The sequence below is a fragment of the Macrotis lagotis genome, chromosome 2 (assembly GCF_037893015.1).
Source record: "Macrotis lagotis isolate mMagLag1 chromosome 2, bilby.v1.9.chrom.fasta, whole genome shotgun sequence".
Lineage (NCBI taxonomy): Eukaryota > Metazoa > Chordata > Mammalia > Peramelemorphia > Peramelidae > Macrotis > Macrotis lagotis.
In genome coordinates, this window is record NC_133659.1 from 292,687,503 (window position 1) to 292,705,819 (window position 18,317).

The following is an 18,317-nucleotide window of genomic DNA, read 5'->3' on the forward strand; positions in this document are numbered from 1 at the left end:
ATTTAAAATCTTAACTAGAGTCTCATTCGTGTCCCTTTTGGTTTAAGTCCAAACTCACACAGTCAATATGTGTCAGAGATAAGACCTGGACACAGGTATTCTTGATGTCAAGGCCGGCCCATCATGGCCTCCTGTATGATATCAGAAATAATTGTGTAAAATGTATTTTCTTCTTCTTCAAGATGTTGGAATGAGAAATCCAACTGTATCAGTCCTGAAAGAACTGTAGCTGTGGAAGAAATAGGATAATTTCTGTCACAAGGGTTTGCATTCTACTACTCTTGTGTCAATCTTCTCATAGGACTTTCCTCCCTTCAATTTAAATGACTTATCTTGTATTTTAATATTACTAGAGTTAGTAATTATTAGAGACCCTATAATTTTTATTGTAAAATAATCAGGGAAGTATTCTTTTTGAAAAAAGGATAAACAAATCAACTCATCAGAACTATATATGTATATATATATATATATATATATATATATATAATTCTCTAATGAAAATGTCAATAAAGTTTATCAATAAACATCTATTGAGTATCTACTATGAACTACCATGTGCCAGTTAGTGATATAACTACAAAAGTGAGATGCATAGTCCATGCCATTGGGCCCCCTCCCCAATTTTTATTTGATATTGTCCTTGAAAACATAGTCCATCTTCTTACATTGAGATTCATTATTTTCCTCTTCTCTGGAGAGCCCAAGCTATAAAGATATATGAATTTAATAAATCTTTTTTTTTATGAAAGAGACAGCCAAAGGATAGTAGATTGAGTGGAAAGAGAAAATAAAGTCAGAAGTACTTGGATACAAGCCCTATGTCTGAAAAATACTGTCTGTGCAATCTGTTGCAAGTTACTTAACATCTCACTGCCCCAGGAACTTGGAGTCTATGTGGCAGCCTAGTTGCCTTTTTTCTTCATTGGAAGGTGATGCTTCACAGGGAGTTCCCTACAGGTTTGTGCCTTGCTTCATTTTTCTTTTTTAATTCTCTCAGAGACTAGCTGATTTCCAATTCACATATTTTTTTAAATGTTACTAATTATTTTCAACTTTATGCTAATGCTTACCAACCAAAAATATAGAAGAAAGTAAGATTAAGATGGTGAGAAAATAGGAGAATATACATGGACTGATTGAAGGAACTGAGCATATTGAACCTGAAAAAGGGGTACATAGGATGAACTATATTTAAGCATTTGAATGACTGCCCTATGAAAAAAGGGATTGAATTTGTTCTTCTTGGCTAGAAAAAGGGAGAAGCAGTGGGTGGAAGGTACAGAGAGGCAAATTTTGATTTGATGGAGAACAAGGAAGGAAGGAAGTATCTGAATTTGTAATGTACTTGTTTAGGAAGTAGTGAAATCTCTGCTAGGTATCTTCTGATAAAGGCTAAATAAATTCACAACAGGGATATTTTTTTTTTTTGAGAAAATTCTCCTTCACTACAAATTAAAATAATTAATTTCTTCTATTTCTGAAATACTATACTGGCTCCTCAGAGCTATAATCGACCAGTCTAGAGAGAGGAGATGTTTCTTATGAGCTAATGATCCTTAGGAAGCTGAATATGGAATCGGGGGTATATGCTAAACTTGTGATTTCATGGGTATAGGAAAATTCCAGATGGGGGAATACTTTCAGTAGTAGCCCTGTAGGGAATTAGTTCATCATATCACATCTTACTTCATCAATTTACAAAGTAATTTTTGACAATTCTTTAAGGTAGATAATGCAAGTATTATATACTCATTAGGTAGATGGCAAACCAATGCCCATCGAAGGTAAGTGGATTATCCTTGGTTACACAACTAATAAATGCTGGAAACTCAAATCTAGATCCCTCTTGCTCCAACTCTCACCCATATCCAGTATACTGTGTTACCTTCAAGGAAACATTCTTAGGTAATGGTTTTCTCATTTACACAATCTATTTTTTTCAATAATGCGTGACCATATAGCAATTTTGAATTCAAAATAATTCCTGTAAGAAATGACCATCTTCTAACCTAGTTTAGAATTTTCATCTCAGTGATGGAGATAGGTAGAAAATACAATAAATAATTTCGTCCCTTGATTAGAGACTTAGGCAAAATTCTTCTAAATCTATGTAAATCTAAGTGGTTATCACTTAGCATAATAAATTTACTGAAAAATAAGTCTGACTGGGGTTAATTTTATTTAGGAAGTTGTCTCTGGGCTAAAAAAATTGACCTAGAGGGAGGATAATTCTTATTTCCTATTGCAGTTTGGGCAAAATTTCTAACATTCAAACCTACTAAAATAGTCCTATTAGTCATTGGCTACTTAGAAAACAAAGTTTAGAAGACCATCACATTGTTACAAATAACTGAAAGATCAGTACACCTTTTAATTTTTTTAGATGGAATACATATTAAGTTGGTTTTGTCAGGAATTTAGATTAGGATTTGGAATAATTTTCTTTGAAAAAATATACATACATATATATATATATATATATATATATATATATGTTAAGTAGGTCAAAAAAACCAGCACTCATAGATACATGTGAGTGGTTTTTTTTCTTTTCCAAAATTCCTTTGCCAGGTGACTGGATTAAAAAAAAAAGATCTGAAGTCTTAGACAATGGGAAATTATTTTACTCCTCAAAGCCAGTCCCATTGTAAACAATTATTAAAGTCAGACATGAAGGAAATAATGTTATATTCTTTGCAGCTGCTTCCCCAGCTTAATACCTTCCAGGCTGACTGATTAGTCACCGAATTGCAAAGTTAAAAGTGATTGTTGCAGCTTTTTAAAGATCCTACCTGAAAAAGAATACTAATCACGCAACCCTCAAAAAGTGACTATTTTTTTTTTTTGCTAAAAGAATTCTGATGAGGAAGAACCCATTGTGTCTTAAGGCAGTACATTAAACTTTTGGAGATCTCTCTCTTTTTTAATAATCTTATTTTCCTCCAACCATCAAGATCAAATTTTCTCCTTCAGCTTCCACCCACTGCTTCTGATTTTGCCCTCTATGAACAGGCAGAACAATTGCTTCTTTCAGATGACAGTTCCACATACTTGAAAAGAAAATCATTTTTCCCTTATGTCTTCTGTCCTCTGGGCTAAACATTACTCGTTCTTTCTTCTGATCTTCATATGATAAAGGACATTTGCCTTCCCTATTATTCTTTTCTGAATATTCTAGAGCAGTTTTAAGTGTGTGTGTGTGTGTGTGTGTGTGTGTGTGTTTGTGTGTGTATGTGTGTGTGTGTGTGTGTGTGTATGTTAGACACCTTTAACAGTGTTCAGAGACCCTCCTAAGGTTAACCCTAAATTATGAACCTTTGTGCAATATTTTAGCAGTATGTTAAGAACTGAACAAAATAGTCAATTGAGTAATGTCATTATTATTTAAAACTATGCCCCACTTAATGAAACTGATGATTACATTACTTTTTTTTTGACTATAATATCATACTCAACTCATTGAGTTGACAGTCCACTAAAATAAAAAAAAATGTTTTTCTGGACAAACAACTATCTGATTCTATTATCCTGCTTTCTCTTGAAGTCAGTCAAAGCACATAAAAGACTTTTCCATTTATCACTATTAGATTATATCTTATTAAATTCAGCTTCATGTTGCAATGAGTCACACTCTTGTTTGGAGCCTGACTGTCATCTGGTGTGTTAGCTTTTCCTCCCAACTTGTTTTATTGGCAAATTTCATACATAAACCATTTATTGCTTTACTCAACCCATTGTCATAAATGTCAAACAGTATAGTCAAGCCCAGATACCTTGAACATTTACTGCTTACTTCTTTCCAAACTAACAGAAAACTATTTCTGCTTACTCTTTGAATTGATTTTAAGTAATTTTGAAGCTACCTAATTATATTGTTGCCTGACAAGTATTTTTCTCTTTCCCATAAGAAGAGAATGAGATGTAAATCTAAGTAGACTACATTAACCTGATATATCAATTTAGCAACCCTTTTAAAGAAGGAAAGGTTAATTTGGCATAATGTGTTATTGATGAAGCAATGCTCATTCTTCATGATCGATATTTCCTTTTTTTAAAATGTCCACTTAACATCTCTTAAGTATTTGTTTATTGATTTGCTTATTTGTTGGTTTATATGACCCAGACTTGTAATTTCAGTAATTGAGAAAGCTGTGAAGGTTATTGCATTAGATTGTTGCTAGTAAATGTGTCAGAAATGAAAATTAAACCTCTTTTTTTCAGTCTTTGTATCTGTTCCTCTATCCACTGTTAATGTACATTTTTGTCTCTCTTAAATTCTAGAATTCTAGAACAATACTAGAAATTACAGTCATATTCCCTAACCTTTCTTCTCTTCCCTTTTTTGAAAATAGGAATAGTCTGTGTCTTCTTCCTTCAGGACCATTCCAGTTCTCCATGATCTTTCATGGAATTCATCCTTTGCATTTTTCAAATTATGCATGGAATTCATTAGATTAATTATATTGAGACCTAGCTCCATTACCAAAAATATCTAAACAGTTCCATCCTCTGTCCTTTTCATACTCAAGGAGGGATTTAGCTGGGCAAAATTACTTAAATTTCTCAAGGACTGGTAGGCATGCTCATTCTGTCTCCTTAGTTCTGTTGGTTATGACTTATCTATTAGGCATATGTGCCCCTTTCTTCCCAATTCAAAGATCATTCTCTGTAGTAGAAAAAAATATGTAATATAGAAAATTGATCTGCCCTGATTCCTATCTGATGCCATATTATTATATGATACAATATGAAAAGTGTTCCTCCCCTTTTTTCTGAACTTCCTCTTTTTTTCCCTAAGGTAGCAATAAGAAAAGAACAACAATAAAAGAACCCCAACAACTGTTAGTCATTTTGTCATCAAATCTCTCTCATCATTTTGAGTCATTCCTTTGCATCCCCGGAACATGGGAAAGTGAAGTGACTTTCTCAGAATCCTACAGACAGCATGTATCAAAGATAGCACTTGTATGTAAACCTTTCTGCTTTTGGGGTCACTTCTATTTCTGCTTTTCTATGTGTCCCTAAATCAAAATATTACAGATGCAGACCATATTCTTCTGGCTTTCAAGTCAAAAGACCATTCTCCTAGGAAACTGTCGGACTTATAAGACCAGTAAATCTGAACAGGATCATAGAATCATATTAGTATAAGGAGATTATACATACATACATATAGACATATACACATAAAGCATATCTCTACGTATCTATATAAAGATATCTATATCTATCTATATCTAGATATCTAGATATATAGGTATATATACATATATAGGTATATATATATATATATATATATATATATATATATATATATGGAGAGAGAGAGAGAGAGAGAGAGAGAGAGAGACAGAGAGACAGAGAGACAGAGAGACAGAGAGAGAGCAAGAGAGAGAGAGAGACAGGTATTTTAGAATTGGAAGACACCTCCCAAGTCATTAAATGTGACTTTTTTTAGTTGAGAAAATTGAGATCTTACAACTTTAAATGACTTGATCAAGGCTACACATTAAAAGAGTTAGGCTTTGAATTTATGTTCTTTGATTCAGAGACCTCCAGAAGGTGTTAGACTGATGTACTGGTTGCTTACAGTCTATGGTTGGTGAGAAGGAAGGAACAAAAAAAATCAACATAAAATATATAAGTGCTTGCTATGACCCAAGAATTGTGTTAAGCCCTTTACAATATTATTTAATTTGATTCTCAGTCAATAAATATTTATTAAGGATATTCTATGTGTCACATTGTGTTAAAGTGTTGGGGAAAACAGGAAACAAAAGACAATTTTTGTCTTCAAGGAGCTCATAATCAATCTAATGAGGGAGACAAGAAGTAAATATGTACAAACAAACTAAATAAAGGATAAATAGGAATTAATTAAGAGAGAGAAGGCATTAGAATTGAGAAGCTGATAAAGGTTTCCTATAGAAGCTGTTTAGAATTTTAAGGAAACCAGTGAAGGTAGAAGACATAAATGAGAAGGAAGAACATTCCAGGCAAGCATCTCTACATTAGAAAGGTTGACTCTGTATAAAAAATATTGATTCTTTGTTGTTGCTCAGTCTTGTTTGACTCTTTGTGAGCCCATCTGCAGAGTCACTGGATTTTCTTGTAAGAGATACTGGAGTGGCTTAACATTTCCTTATCCATTTCCTTTTACAGATAAGGAAACTGAGGCAAACAGGTTTAAGTGACTTACCCAAGGTCATACAGTTATCAAATGTCTGAGGCTGAATTTGAGCTCAGGTCTTTCTGACTCCAGGCCCAGAACTCTATTTATTGAGTCACCTAGCTTGATAACTTCTTGCAAGGTTCACATGGAAGGCTGACTTCTGAATTTATGTTGCTGCACCACAGTCAATCAACTGAAAAATTAATTTAGAATTGTCTATATTATTGTATAAATTCTAATTCATGTGTTGGTTGTCTCCCCTTAGGAAAAAAATCGAGTTTCTTAAAGACACAGATTTTTTTTTCATCTGGGACATGTCTGAGATATAATGTCAGCATGAATCCCTGATTGAGTCATTGGAGGATTCTATTGACCACTAGCCCATTAATCATTTTAAAACCTTGTAGATTTACAAATGTTCTCACTTCTGTAATTCCATAAGAGAACGGGAGATGTGATTTTCAAAAATTCATGATATGTTCTCCATCAAAAAAGTTTTGTTTCTTTATTTTTTCCCCAGTGAGGCAATGAAGAAAATTCAAAAATATACTAGACTCAGACTCAGGAGTTCAAATTCTGCCTCTTAAATATACTGAATGTGACCCTGGTCTAGTCACTGACCACTCAGTGGTTCTTTTTCAAAAGGAAGGACAAGCATCAACAAATCACTCAGTGCTCCAAGAAAATCTGGGACTAGAAACTGCAGACCAGTTGCTGATCTGTATTGGCAGGGGGAATTTCCTCTCTGATAGTTCCCTTCAACAATGAAATCACAGGCCTAAGCCCAACCCCCAGCTTTGCACCCCAACAAAATGAAATTGCTCATCTCAATAATATTGCCATTAACTTTTACAGAGATGTCAGTAGTTGTTTCTATTTCTAGAAAATGTAAATATTGTGATATTGAAACTAGTTCTTAACGGCTTATTTTTGAGAGATTTAAGAGAGATCTCACATTCTCCTCATTTATTGCTGAATCTAATTTCCTTTAATGGCTCTAATCTTGGTTATATGAAGCATAAAGCATTTTTTTAAGCTCAAGAAGATAAACCATATTTTAATTAAAATTTAATCTACATTTCAATCTGAATGTTATAAAACAGAACTGAATTATGTGGCTTAAAATCCATGTGTTTATCTTCATAATTAACAGTTTTTAGGTCCTGGGATATTTTTTTAATGGAAAGTTTGTTTTTAGCAATTTTTTTTAGGTTTTTGCAAGACAGTGAGATTAAGAGACTTGCCCAAGATCACACAGCTAGTTTCTTATTAAGTGTCTGAGGCCGAATTTGAACTCAGGTCCTCCTGATTCCAGGGCTAATGATCTATTCACTGCACCACCTGACTGTTCCAACTTTTAGGAATTGTACAAATTATTCTTTAACACTTTTTTCAAAGTAAAATGCTATTAACATTTTTTTTTACTGTGAATTAAATTGAAGTGTTATTTATTTTTCTTCTCTGACCACTCTGTTATCATCCAAATCATTCTCCCTTTGTGTATATGTGTGTGTGTGTATATATGGGAGATGGATTTTTAAAAAAATCATTTCTGTGTGTTTGTATGTAATAAGATATAACACTTTCTTTTCCTCCTAAATGACCTCTGTTTTTATGTGTGTGTGTGTATATATGCATGTATCTTTGCTTTTTCTCTCCATATATTTTTTTCATCCATTTAAATATTCACTACAGTGCATACCTCAAAGCCTCTGTCCTGGTTCCTTCCTTTTCTTTTCTACAGTATCTCATTTGATGATCTTGTCATCTCCTATGGATTTAATCATCATAACTCTTCTGATGGCTTTCAGTTTTATTTAACCTATTTAGGTGTATCCTATATTATTAGGTCTCTTCCTGAATGCTTAACACAACATAATCAAAGCATGCTTATTGATTGGTTGATTTATAAAAAAAAGACTTGAAATTACAGATGAGCATCTATGATTCATTTTTTTTATTTTTCAAGAAAGATATTAGCTTTATTGATATGTCCTTCTAACTAACAAAAAAAATCTTCCTATTTACAATAATCTGGTAAAAAACAGCAAACAAAACACCCCACAGAAATGTCTTTTTCTCTTTGGAATTTAAATTCTTTACCCCTCTGTAAGAAGGGGTGGTATGTTTCATCTTCATTTTGTAAAACTCACAGTTTATCCTTTCATTGATTAGTTCTAAAGGTTTATCACTGAATTGATTAGTTCTAAAGGCTCTAAAAGTTCATGAAATTTTCCTTATTTTCCTCTGAAACTTTTTTTATCATTTTTTATGATATTGCTTCTATTCATTTATGATTCTATTCATTTATGATTATTTTAGGGGTCCATTTTCTAATAGGAAGCAACCCCTAATACTCCAACTTTTAGTGACTGTGAAATGAACTACTATGAGTATTTTTGTACATATGTACATTTTCTCTTTGATTTATTTGAGCAATAGATTTAATAATTATATAGCTGAATCAAAGATTGTGTAGGCACAGTTTGATAACTTTCTGGTCATAGCTCCAAATTGTTTTCTAGAACAATTTCTGGAACAATTTAGATCTCCATCAACAATACCCTAGTGTACCTTTTTCCCACAGTCTCCCTACATTTGTAAATTTTCTCTTGTCATCTTGGCCAATCTGATAGATATGAGTTAAGACCTCAAAGTTACTTTAATTTTCATTTTTTGAAAATTATTAGTCTTTTAGAACATTTAAAAATAGTTATTGAAGGGGCAGCTAGGTGGCGCAGCAGATAAAGCACCGGCCCTGGAGTCAGGAGTACCTGGGTTCAAATCCAGTCTCAGACACTTAATTACCTAGCTGTGTGGCCTTGGGCAAGCCACTTAACCCCATTTGCCTTACAAAAAAATAAAAAAAAAATAGTTGAGAGCATGGCTTTCTTCCTTTGAGAATTGTCTTTTCATATTATTTCATATATTTACTGATAAAATATAGTTATTTCACACATTTCAAATCCAAAAATCCAGGTGTTGGTGTTTCATTTATCAAGAAAAAATTCTTGGGCATCTGAGTCATTTGCAAGCTGAACGAAAAAGTTCCAGGTTTTCATGTTTCAATGAAAGTCTTCTAGAAATTGTCAAGCTGTTTTTTAAATTAAATTAAATTAAATTAAATTAAATGTTATTTTATTTTTTTTGGTGCATCTAGGTAATGAAGTAGATAGAGCACTAAGCTTGTAGTGACTAAAACTCATCTTCATGAGTTTTAATCCAGCCTCAGACCTTATTAGATGTATAATTCTGGGCATGTCATTTAATTGTGCTTTCTTCAGTTTCTTCAGCCATAAAATGAGCTAGAGAAGAAAATGGCAAACTACTCTAGTATCTTTGCTAAGAAAACCCCAAATGGGGTCACAAAGAGTTAGACATGTCTGAAAACAACTGAACAACAAATTGTTTTATGTCGGGAATGAGAAGATATAAAATGCAAGCAAATATGAGAGGCCAGGTACACAGTCAAAATTAAAGTTTCATCTATGTTAGAAATCCTGACTAGGAAGAATCAAGAAACGCCTAACTTCTGAAACTTTAAATGAATCCAGAAGAAATTTAGGAAGATTTAATTCACAATATAGGTCATTGGAATAAAACTTGGTGGGGGATTTTGTTAACATAACCTCAAAATAGTTGCAATAGTATGATATTCTTCACACACATACATACATGCACACACACACACACACACACACAGTCTTTGAGGGTACAACCTAGTTTTAATTTTGTCTTCATATCTTGATAGCACCCCATCAATACTTATCACAGACTAGTGTCTATTAGTATTTGGCTCATATCAGGTAATCAATAATTAGTCCTTATTGAATCTCTCAAGTGACTGATTTTTTTTAATGTTTGTCCTTTCTTTGGTCCATATAGGAATCTGAACTTATTGAGCTAAGGGAAACCATAGAAATGTTGAAAGCTCAGAATTCTGCTGCACAGGCTGCCATTCAGGGAGCACTTAATGGCCCCGATAATCCCCCAAAAGGTATGTTTCCTAAAAATACTATTCCTGGATTTTATAAAATTGATTATCCATTTTACCTATTGTTCAGTGCAAAGTCAATAGTATACTATGCAGAAATGATCCTTTAAAATTATCAATCAAATGAATTTTTATTTAAAAAGCTGTCATTTATATTGTATCAGATTTTACTAATATGTACCTTATAATTTTCAAAGAATCATTTTGATATTATTAATTTGTTCCTAAGTTCATATAGTTATCTCCCCTCTATTTTCAAAGTCTACTAAAAATTTCTATATTTGTAAAACATAAATTACCATTTAGGATTGCAGATGGCATTTTCCTCACACACCCTGAACATTTACTTTTTAAAAATTTTTAATTACAATGTGCCACACATTAATCTAGGCTAATATGGTATATGAGTATGAATATAGACATGCTTAAAATGAAAAACCAGACATCTTTCTCACTAAATAATTTACTTTATGTCTTCATCAAATAGCTGACTCAACTAGTACCCTTAAAATAGGATTCAATTATACATATCCCTTCTTACATTCATCCTGGTTGAATCCTCTATACAAAATTAGGTTTACCTTTTAACTATAGAATAAATTAGTCCTATGGTGTTGATGTGAGTTCAATAGTTTGCATCTTTTTTTCCAAGGAAAATGTATGTGTTTTATGGAAAATTGTTGTGTCATAAAGTTTTCTGATTAACAAATCAGCTTTTGGTTTAAATCTTGAAATTTTAAATGGATCCAGAAGAAATTTAGAAAACAAATCCATAATAAAAGTCATTCTAAATTTTGAAACTTTAAATGGATCCTGAAGGCATTTAGGAAGCCTTAATCCACAATACAAGCCATTGAAATAAAGCTTGGTGGTGGATTTCTTTGGGAACAGATAGTTCAATATATCAACTGGAACTGGAAAATATGAACTCTATTGTGAGTTCATGAATTGTAAGAAGGATGCCCAGAATGAGGCGGGAGAAGGCAAGAAGTCTATCGAGTTCCAGTAGCGAAGGGAGTAGATTGCCAAGGTTTAGAGTAATCAAAAGTTCCATCTCCTTTAAAGCTACTTTGGTCATGTCTCAGCATTTTAAGGATTAAGAGGCCACCCAATGAATAATAAAGATATATAGATTATACTGATTTTAAGTGCCTGTGGTACTGATAAACAATCCAATAGATTGAGTGAATTGTTTGTCTTCCCACAGGTTATTTCAGTGGTCATATAGACACAGCCTCATAAATTTATATTGAAATTGGCTTTAAGTGACCCTGTTTGATTTACAGACTACACATCTTTCCATTTAAAATATCAAATATTAAATGACAGGTGAATTTCTAACATTGAATTTACAGATGATGGTTTTCATCTTATTACGTTTTTCAATGTTTCCATGTATAACAGTAAAAAATAAAAATAAAAATGCTTAGTTTTAATACTCTAAACAATTCTTTAGGACTTTAAGTTATAATATAAGTAGCCAAAAAGAAAGATCAGGTATCAAAGTCTGGCCTTGGTAAGTCTTTAAATAATGCTTGATGACTAACTGACTAACTGTATCTGTTCACATTAGCCATCTAAAGCCATAAGGATAAAAATTTGTTCTAGGATTCTTTCTAGCTGATATCCATTAAATATAAGATGAGAATTAGAAATAATAATAATTATACTAAAAAAAGTTGATGATGATATCGATAATGATGATGCTGATGATGATGAAGATTTAGCAAAATAGATGGCTTTAGAGGCAGAAGTAACTGAGTTCATCAGACTTCTCACACATTTTAGTTGTAGGATCCCAGTCTTGTCATTTGAATCCTTAATTCTCTGGCCAGCATCTGAGATTATATAAATCTTGCATAGCTATTGCTGAAATGTACTGATTGATGACAATTCTTTCCTGAGATTTTCATTCACCAATAAGATCCTAGGTCCAGACAGAAGAATAATATGATTGAGAAGTACTAAAAACACCATGTTTCTTTTATCAGGTGAGGATAAAAAAACTCAACATTCTTACATGATTATCTTCAGTATTTCTGAGGTATGGTTGAAAGGATAATTGGATTTGGAGTCAGAAGTCTAGAGTTCAAATTCTAATTCTACTGCTTACAAACTCCATGATAATGGGATTATCATGTACTTTTCCTGTGCCTCAATTTCTTCATTCACAGAAATCTAGATTTTCTAGATTTTTGGTTCCCTTTCAGCTCTCCTTTCTAAGTTCTTAGAGCAAATTAAGTTATTCAAAGTGCTTTCTGCCTGGTCATATTATATACATATGAACTATTATAATGTTATATAATACTCACTCTAAAGATGAAGCCAGCAAATAACCCTCACACTGGAAGACCAGGTTTACAAAGGGAAAACTACTGCTATTCTTATGGCTCTAATTGTAATCCTGAGGGATCTAGGTTCCACTTACTCAGAAGCCCTCATAGGTATTGTTTATTGCTTCCAAGAGAAACTCTTGGATAAGAGCTTCTTATGAGAAGAAGCTAATCAGAGATACAACTCACTAAATGGAAAGATGGTAGCACCGCCCCCCCCCCATGTAGTTGCCTTTTTGGAGATAATTTCACTAATGCCTTTTTTCACAAATAGCATTTATTTGTCATATTCCTAATGTCGAATGGTAAAGGATGCTATCTATTTTTGCTCATGCCTTTTATTTTTCCCTTAGTTGTACATGGATATTGGGGTAATCCAAAAACTTAAATGATGTTATGGTTGAAGAACAAATAGGGAGCTGGCATGCAAAAGTCACACAGATTAAGTTAGGGTCTGCCGCTGTTACAAAGTCCCTCCCATGACACTGGGGAGATTATATAACCTTTTTTTTTTTTAATGATTATTGTCCTTCATAATTTACGAAGACCATGACGTCAAGTGAATGATAACATGATTTGCCCATTATATTGCCTAAAGTGAGGGGAATATTATGCAAAGACATTCTTCTCACTGCCTTTTTATCAAGTGGTCTGATATAATAGGAAACAGGACTTGTGTTCTTGGTCTGGATAATAAAGAGAAAAGATCTTAGTGTAGGATGAAGGGAAATTTTTTAGGAATACAGTGGGATATAAAGAAAGTACAATGAAATGAGTGTTCAGAAACAAATTACTTCTTAAGAGGGCCAAGGCTAAGGTTAATGATCATAAGAAAATGGGAAATAGATCCTGAGAAGGCTAGGCTTCTTGCAACTGAAAAATAGTAATGGTTAACAAATTATTTTATTTCTTTTCCAGTTCCTATTTTAGAATTGCAACTTCTCACTGTTATGTAGTCAACTGTTTAGGAATTTACATTTCAGAGAAAATGCTGCCTGACTTTGATAGAGAGAATGTCCTCATCTGGGACTTCACTATAGCGCTAATTTCATATAGTAGGCAGAGAATTGGCTTTGGAATTGGAAAGAACTGTATTCCTGTTTCACCTATGAGAAATATTGTCTATGTGATTCTGAACAAGTCACTTAACCTGTATCCGAAAGTCTAAGTATAAAAGGTGGTAACTTACTTTAGTAGAGGTACGTTTCTATCTGTTCATTCTGTATACCCTTCTACTCCCAAGTCTAGCCTATATTCTCTTTAATTGGTTAGTAAAAATAAATTAGCTAAAAGAAAGTGTACAAAGCAATTTTTTTCACAAAAACAAGAAGAAATTTATTATTAGTGGCTAAAAGGCAATGCATATTCACAGATGCCTGCCCCCTCTCCCTTCCCTCCCTCCTTTTACTTTTCCTCTCTCCTTTCTCCTTCCCTGCATCTATCTTTTCCCCTTCTTCTTCCCTTACTTTTCTGTTACTCTGTCTTCATATTTCTTCCTCTCCTCCTCCCTCTCATCTTTCTGACAGATCTCCGTATTAGAAGGCAGCATTCCTCAGAAAGTGTATCCAGTATCAACAGTGCTACAAGTCATTCCAGCATTGGAAGCGGTAATGATGCTGACTCTAAGAAAAAGAAAAAGAAAAACTGGGTAAGCTATTGTGATCAATCAGCCTCATTGTTTATATATATTGGCTCCAACATTTGGAGGACTTGATGGTGTGTAGGAATTCAACTGTAACCCTAAGAATCAAACTCCATTTGTTACTAATTCAATGGTCATGTATCTGCATGGTTTGGTTAAAATGAAATGAAACCTCTTCAGCTACACTGATAATCAGTCGATCAAATATTTAAGTGCCTGCTATTTTCCAGGGACTATAGTAAGGATTTGCTATAGAAAGTATTTACAACAAGAAGAGAAGGAGAAAAGAAAATAAGGGAGTGGAAGAAGGAGAGGGAGGAAAAAGAGGAACAATCCCTTTCCTCAAGAACTTGCAATTTATGGAGCTAGAGTGGGGGAGATAAAAAGTGTAGAATAATCAACTCTCCAATCCATGCAAAGATGATCTGTCATCACTATTCTGAGACAGTGTGACCATATTCACCAGGCAAAGGTGATAGAATAGCCCCTATGCTTCTTATGAAAAGAAGAAGGAAAGGAAAAAAAAAAAGGAAAAAAAAACAAATACAAAAGAAAAGAACGTGCCTGCCTGGGGGTCAGATAGTAATAGATTCAATGTAATTCTGCTTAGCAGGAATAATTCCAGTGAATTGCACTTAAAAGCAACAAATGGAGGAATTCTCTTATGAAAGAAACCAACCACTGGTGAACATAGTGGTCACATAAGTGAAGTTCTTTTGATGAAACCAAACACATACGTATCTCAGGATCTTATTGGAGTGTTTTCTATTAAATAATGAAAGACATATCTTTTCTGTTTTAAAAAAATGTTTATGCAGGTAATATTTTTAAATACTGATCAGCCTTCATTCCCTTGATTTGTAATTCCACACTCTTTCATGTTTCTGCAAGGTGAACTCTAGAGGAAGTGAGGTGAATATAAACCATGGACAATTTGGCATGCATCTATAAAAACCCCCTATCTTGGCATGATTGCTATTCATTTTGGCAGTAGGCTTTTATCCCCTTTTAAAAACAGATTATCTTGTATGTCTTTTCTTTGTGTCTTTTCATTTTAATCTCAGTCTATAAAGAGGTAATGTAGCCACTTCTGAATAAAACCATAGGGGACATCAATTCTCTTTTTGAATAGTTTGGGAATATAAAATTAAAATAGAAAATGGTACTTTAACAGAGAGCAAGGTGAATTTGGATTTTATTTTGCCTTTAAAGTTGACAATATCAGCCATGTCTGATGTTATTGTAGTGATGAGGTGATTATTTAAAACCAAGTGCTTTGAATGGAGAAACCATGGGTATGAGTATTGATCAAAGGTGCTTGGTTTTAAATGGATTCTCTGACAGCTATGCTGCTCATTCTGCCCTTGTCTGAAAATCCTCAATGTCTGCGCTGTGCTGAATTAATATTTTTTTAAAGCAAAACACAGTATTGTGTTATTAGAGATACTGTGTTGCATATGTTAATTCTCTGCTTCTAAATACTGACCCCAGGCAGTGGCTAGGATGGCATCTGCAAACTAACTTCTCAAAACAAAACCAAAGAAAATTTACAAAGATTTCTCATTATATACAGAAAAGAAGACTAATTTCTCTCTTTTTTTCTTTACAGCTGAGGAGTTCATTCAAACAAGCCTTTGGGAAGAAAAAGTCTACCAAGCCCCCTTCGTCGCACTCCGACATCGAAGAACTGACAGATTCATCCCTTCCATCATCACCGAAGCTGCCCCATAGCTCTGGTGACTGTGGGTCAGTATCCATGAAGCCTTCACAATCAGCTTCTGTGTAAGTCATGTTCAAGATTGGCTGCTGATTGAAAAACAAACAAGCAATCAGCAAAATGAGACACTGGACCTCAGACTGAGTCCTCTTCTATTTATGTTTTTCAATTCCACTTTTTAAACACTGAACATTTTTTTTAAAAAAAACATGAGCTGGCTTAAATTTTACTAGTATAGCATTCTATTTTTGGACATATTTTCATTTTCACATTCTCTTCTCATATATGACAATACATATTTTCCTTTCATACGATGGAAATTGACTGTTTCCCAGCATCGTTCTCCATTTTCTCCCCTCTAAACCATGATCTTTGCTTCTTTCTATTTGCATTTGTCTCTGTCTGTCTAATTGTGCATGGATACAGGTCATCTCTTGTGTGGGCACCAAAGAAACGACAAAATGGCCATGTGATCTACAAGCACAGATCCCGGTAAAAGGCGTGTGGTGCATGATACTCTGTACATAGCCAAAAGCAAGACTGGAAAATGTTCTTTTGTTATTTTTTAGACTTCTAGGAATCATTTGCATGTTTTTCAAAAACAAATATTCTTAAATCTTTTAGTTTAGTTTAGGGTAGAATCTGCTAGTGAAAATTAAACTAAGCCTCACCTCATAAGACTTACATAACATACTAGTTAAATGACACCCCCCCATTAAAAAAACAAAAAATAGCACAATTAAAGGCTTTTGAATCTGTTTTCTCAAATGTTAAATGGGGAAAATATCATTTAGTCAGAAGGGAGCTCAAAAAAGCTAATAAAATTTAATGTTTTCCTTTATTAGATTATGAATGGCTTCATTTTTTCCCTCATTTTACCTCCACTGCCTAGCACAAGGGAGGACTCATAGTTGGAACTTATTAGCTCCTTATCAATTTATTGATTAAACTAGTCTATCTACCTGGAAAATAAATGCCCTCTACATTCCTGACAAATGATCATCCAGACCCTGCTTAAAGATTTTCAATGTCTGCAAACTTCCTCCCTTCTCAAAACAAATCATTCCATTTTCAGTTTTTGCTGATTGTATATCTTTCTTGATATTGAGTGAAAAAATTTGGCTCTCTGTAACTGACATTCATTAGTGCAAATTCTGATCTCAGAGGCCAAGCAAAACAAATTAAATTCTCCATCCACATGATATTTCTACAGGAATTTGAAAACAGTAATTTCTTCTCCACTAAACTCAACTCTTCTCCAAATTAACCATCCCCAGTTCTTTCAATTGATTCTCAGAGATTTCAAGTGCCTTACCACCTGAACACACTATTTTTATTTATACCAACTTATCAGATACATTTGGATGTATACAAACTTAGCATTGTCCCAGTGCCCTAGTTACTTTAAAGGGTTTGTAAGGGGAAAGCTTTTACGAACAGTGAATTTCTATATAAAATGTGATTGTTATTACAAATTACTTATATAATGAATTGGAGGCAGTATGACGTGATACAGAATTGTTATGGGAATTAGGAAAATATGAAATCAGTTCTTACCTCTGATAAATATATATATATATTATATATATATATATATATATGTATGTATGTATGTATTAGTTGTGTGACATTAGAAAAGTCACCTAACCTTTCTGTGTCTCAGCTTTTTTATTAAAAATGAGGGATGGTCTCTATGTTCCCTTGTAGTTCTAAAAGGCCTGCTGTTTTATATATTATGAATGTTTTATATATGCATACACATATTATCAATATCTATATAGATATAGATATGAATATGTCTCTATATGTCTCTGAGACAAAATATTGTAGACAGGTGTAAACCTGCATATGAAGAGCAAGCTCCTTATTAGGAACTCTTAAAACAATGAAATCACAGATGTAGTCTTCTGCTAACACCTCTCAAAAGAGAGAGAGAGAGAGATGAGAAACCAAATATGTATTGACAAAGACACTTTCTATGATAGTTGATATGTGGATGAAATTCCAGATCCATTTTCCCTTCCTCCCAGTAAATAAAAGTGTAAAACTAACCTATATTTTCCCAGTTCTCTATAAATATTAAATTATTTTCCTTAATTGTCAACCTTCTCTAAGTCCTATCTGATACAGCCTTAAAGTACTGATATGATTCATGAAGCTGGAAGGCAATGCCAATGGAAGGCAAACTTTTGGGTTTTACAAAGATGAAAAAAACTTTAAGAATGACTCTGGTGATGGACAGCTCTCGTATGAGGAATGAACTGTCAGTTAAATTTTTGAAGGTTCATCTCCAGAAGCTTGGCCACTGTCTGCTAAATGTCAGTGGGCAAAATACTGCAAGACTATTAAATACCTAGATCTGTTCTCTATTAAGTCATAAAAGGGTCACTCTTTGTGTGGAGGGAGCCCATTCCAAAGAAAGTCAAGGGTCATTAAATTGTTTAAGTAACTATTCA

The 18,317-nt window shown here is 33.4% G+C and overlaps 1 protein-coding gene across 9 annotated transcripts in view; it reads left to right on the forward strand.

Annotated features, from left to right (window-relative positions):
• Window positions 1-18,317, forward strand: part of NAV3 (neuron navigator 3) — a 1,126,484-nt gene that overhangs the window by 1,073,251 nt on the left and 34,916 nt on the right. For 5 of the 9 annotated variants that reach the window (XM_074226484.1, XM_074226477.1, XM_074226480.1 and 2 more), the window contains 4 exons: window positions 10,061-10,172; window positions 14,029-14,150; window positions 15,036-15,056; window positions 15,754-15,926. In XM_074226484.1, coding sequence (XP_074082585.1) covers window positions 10,061-10,172; window positions 14,029-14,150; window positions 15,036-15,056; window positions 15,754-15,926 — 428 coding nt within the window. The remainder of the gene's footprint in view (window positions 1-10,060; window positions 10,173-14,028; window positions 14,151-15,035; window positions 15,057-15,753; window positions 15,927-18,317) is intronic. The other 4 variants (XM_074226478.1, XM_074226481.1, XM_074226485.1 and 1 more) reach the window with 2 other exon arrangements.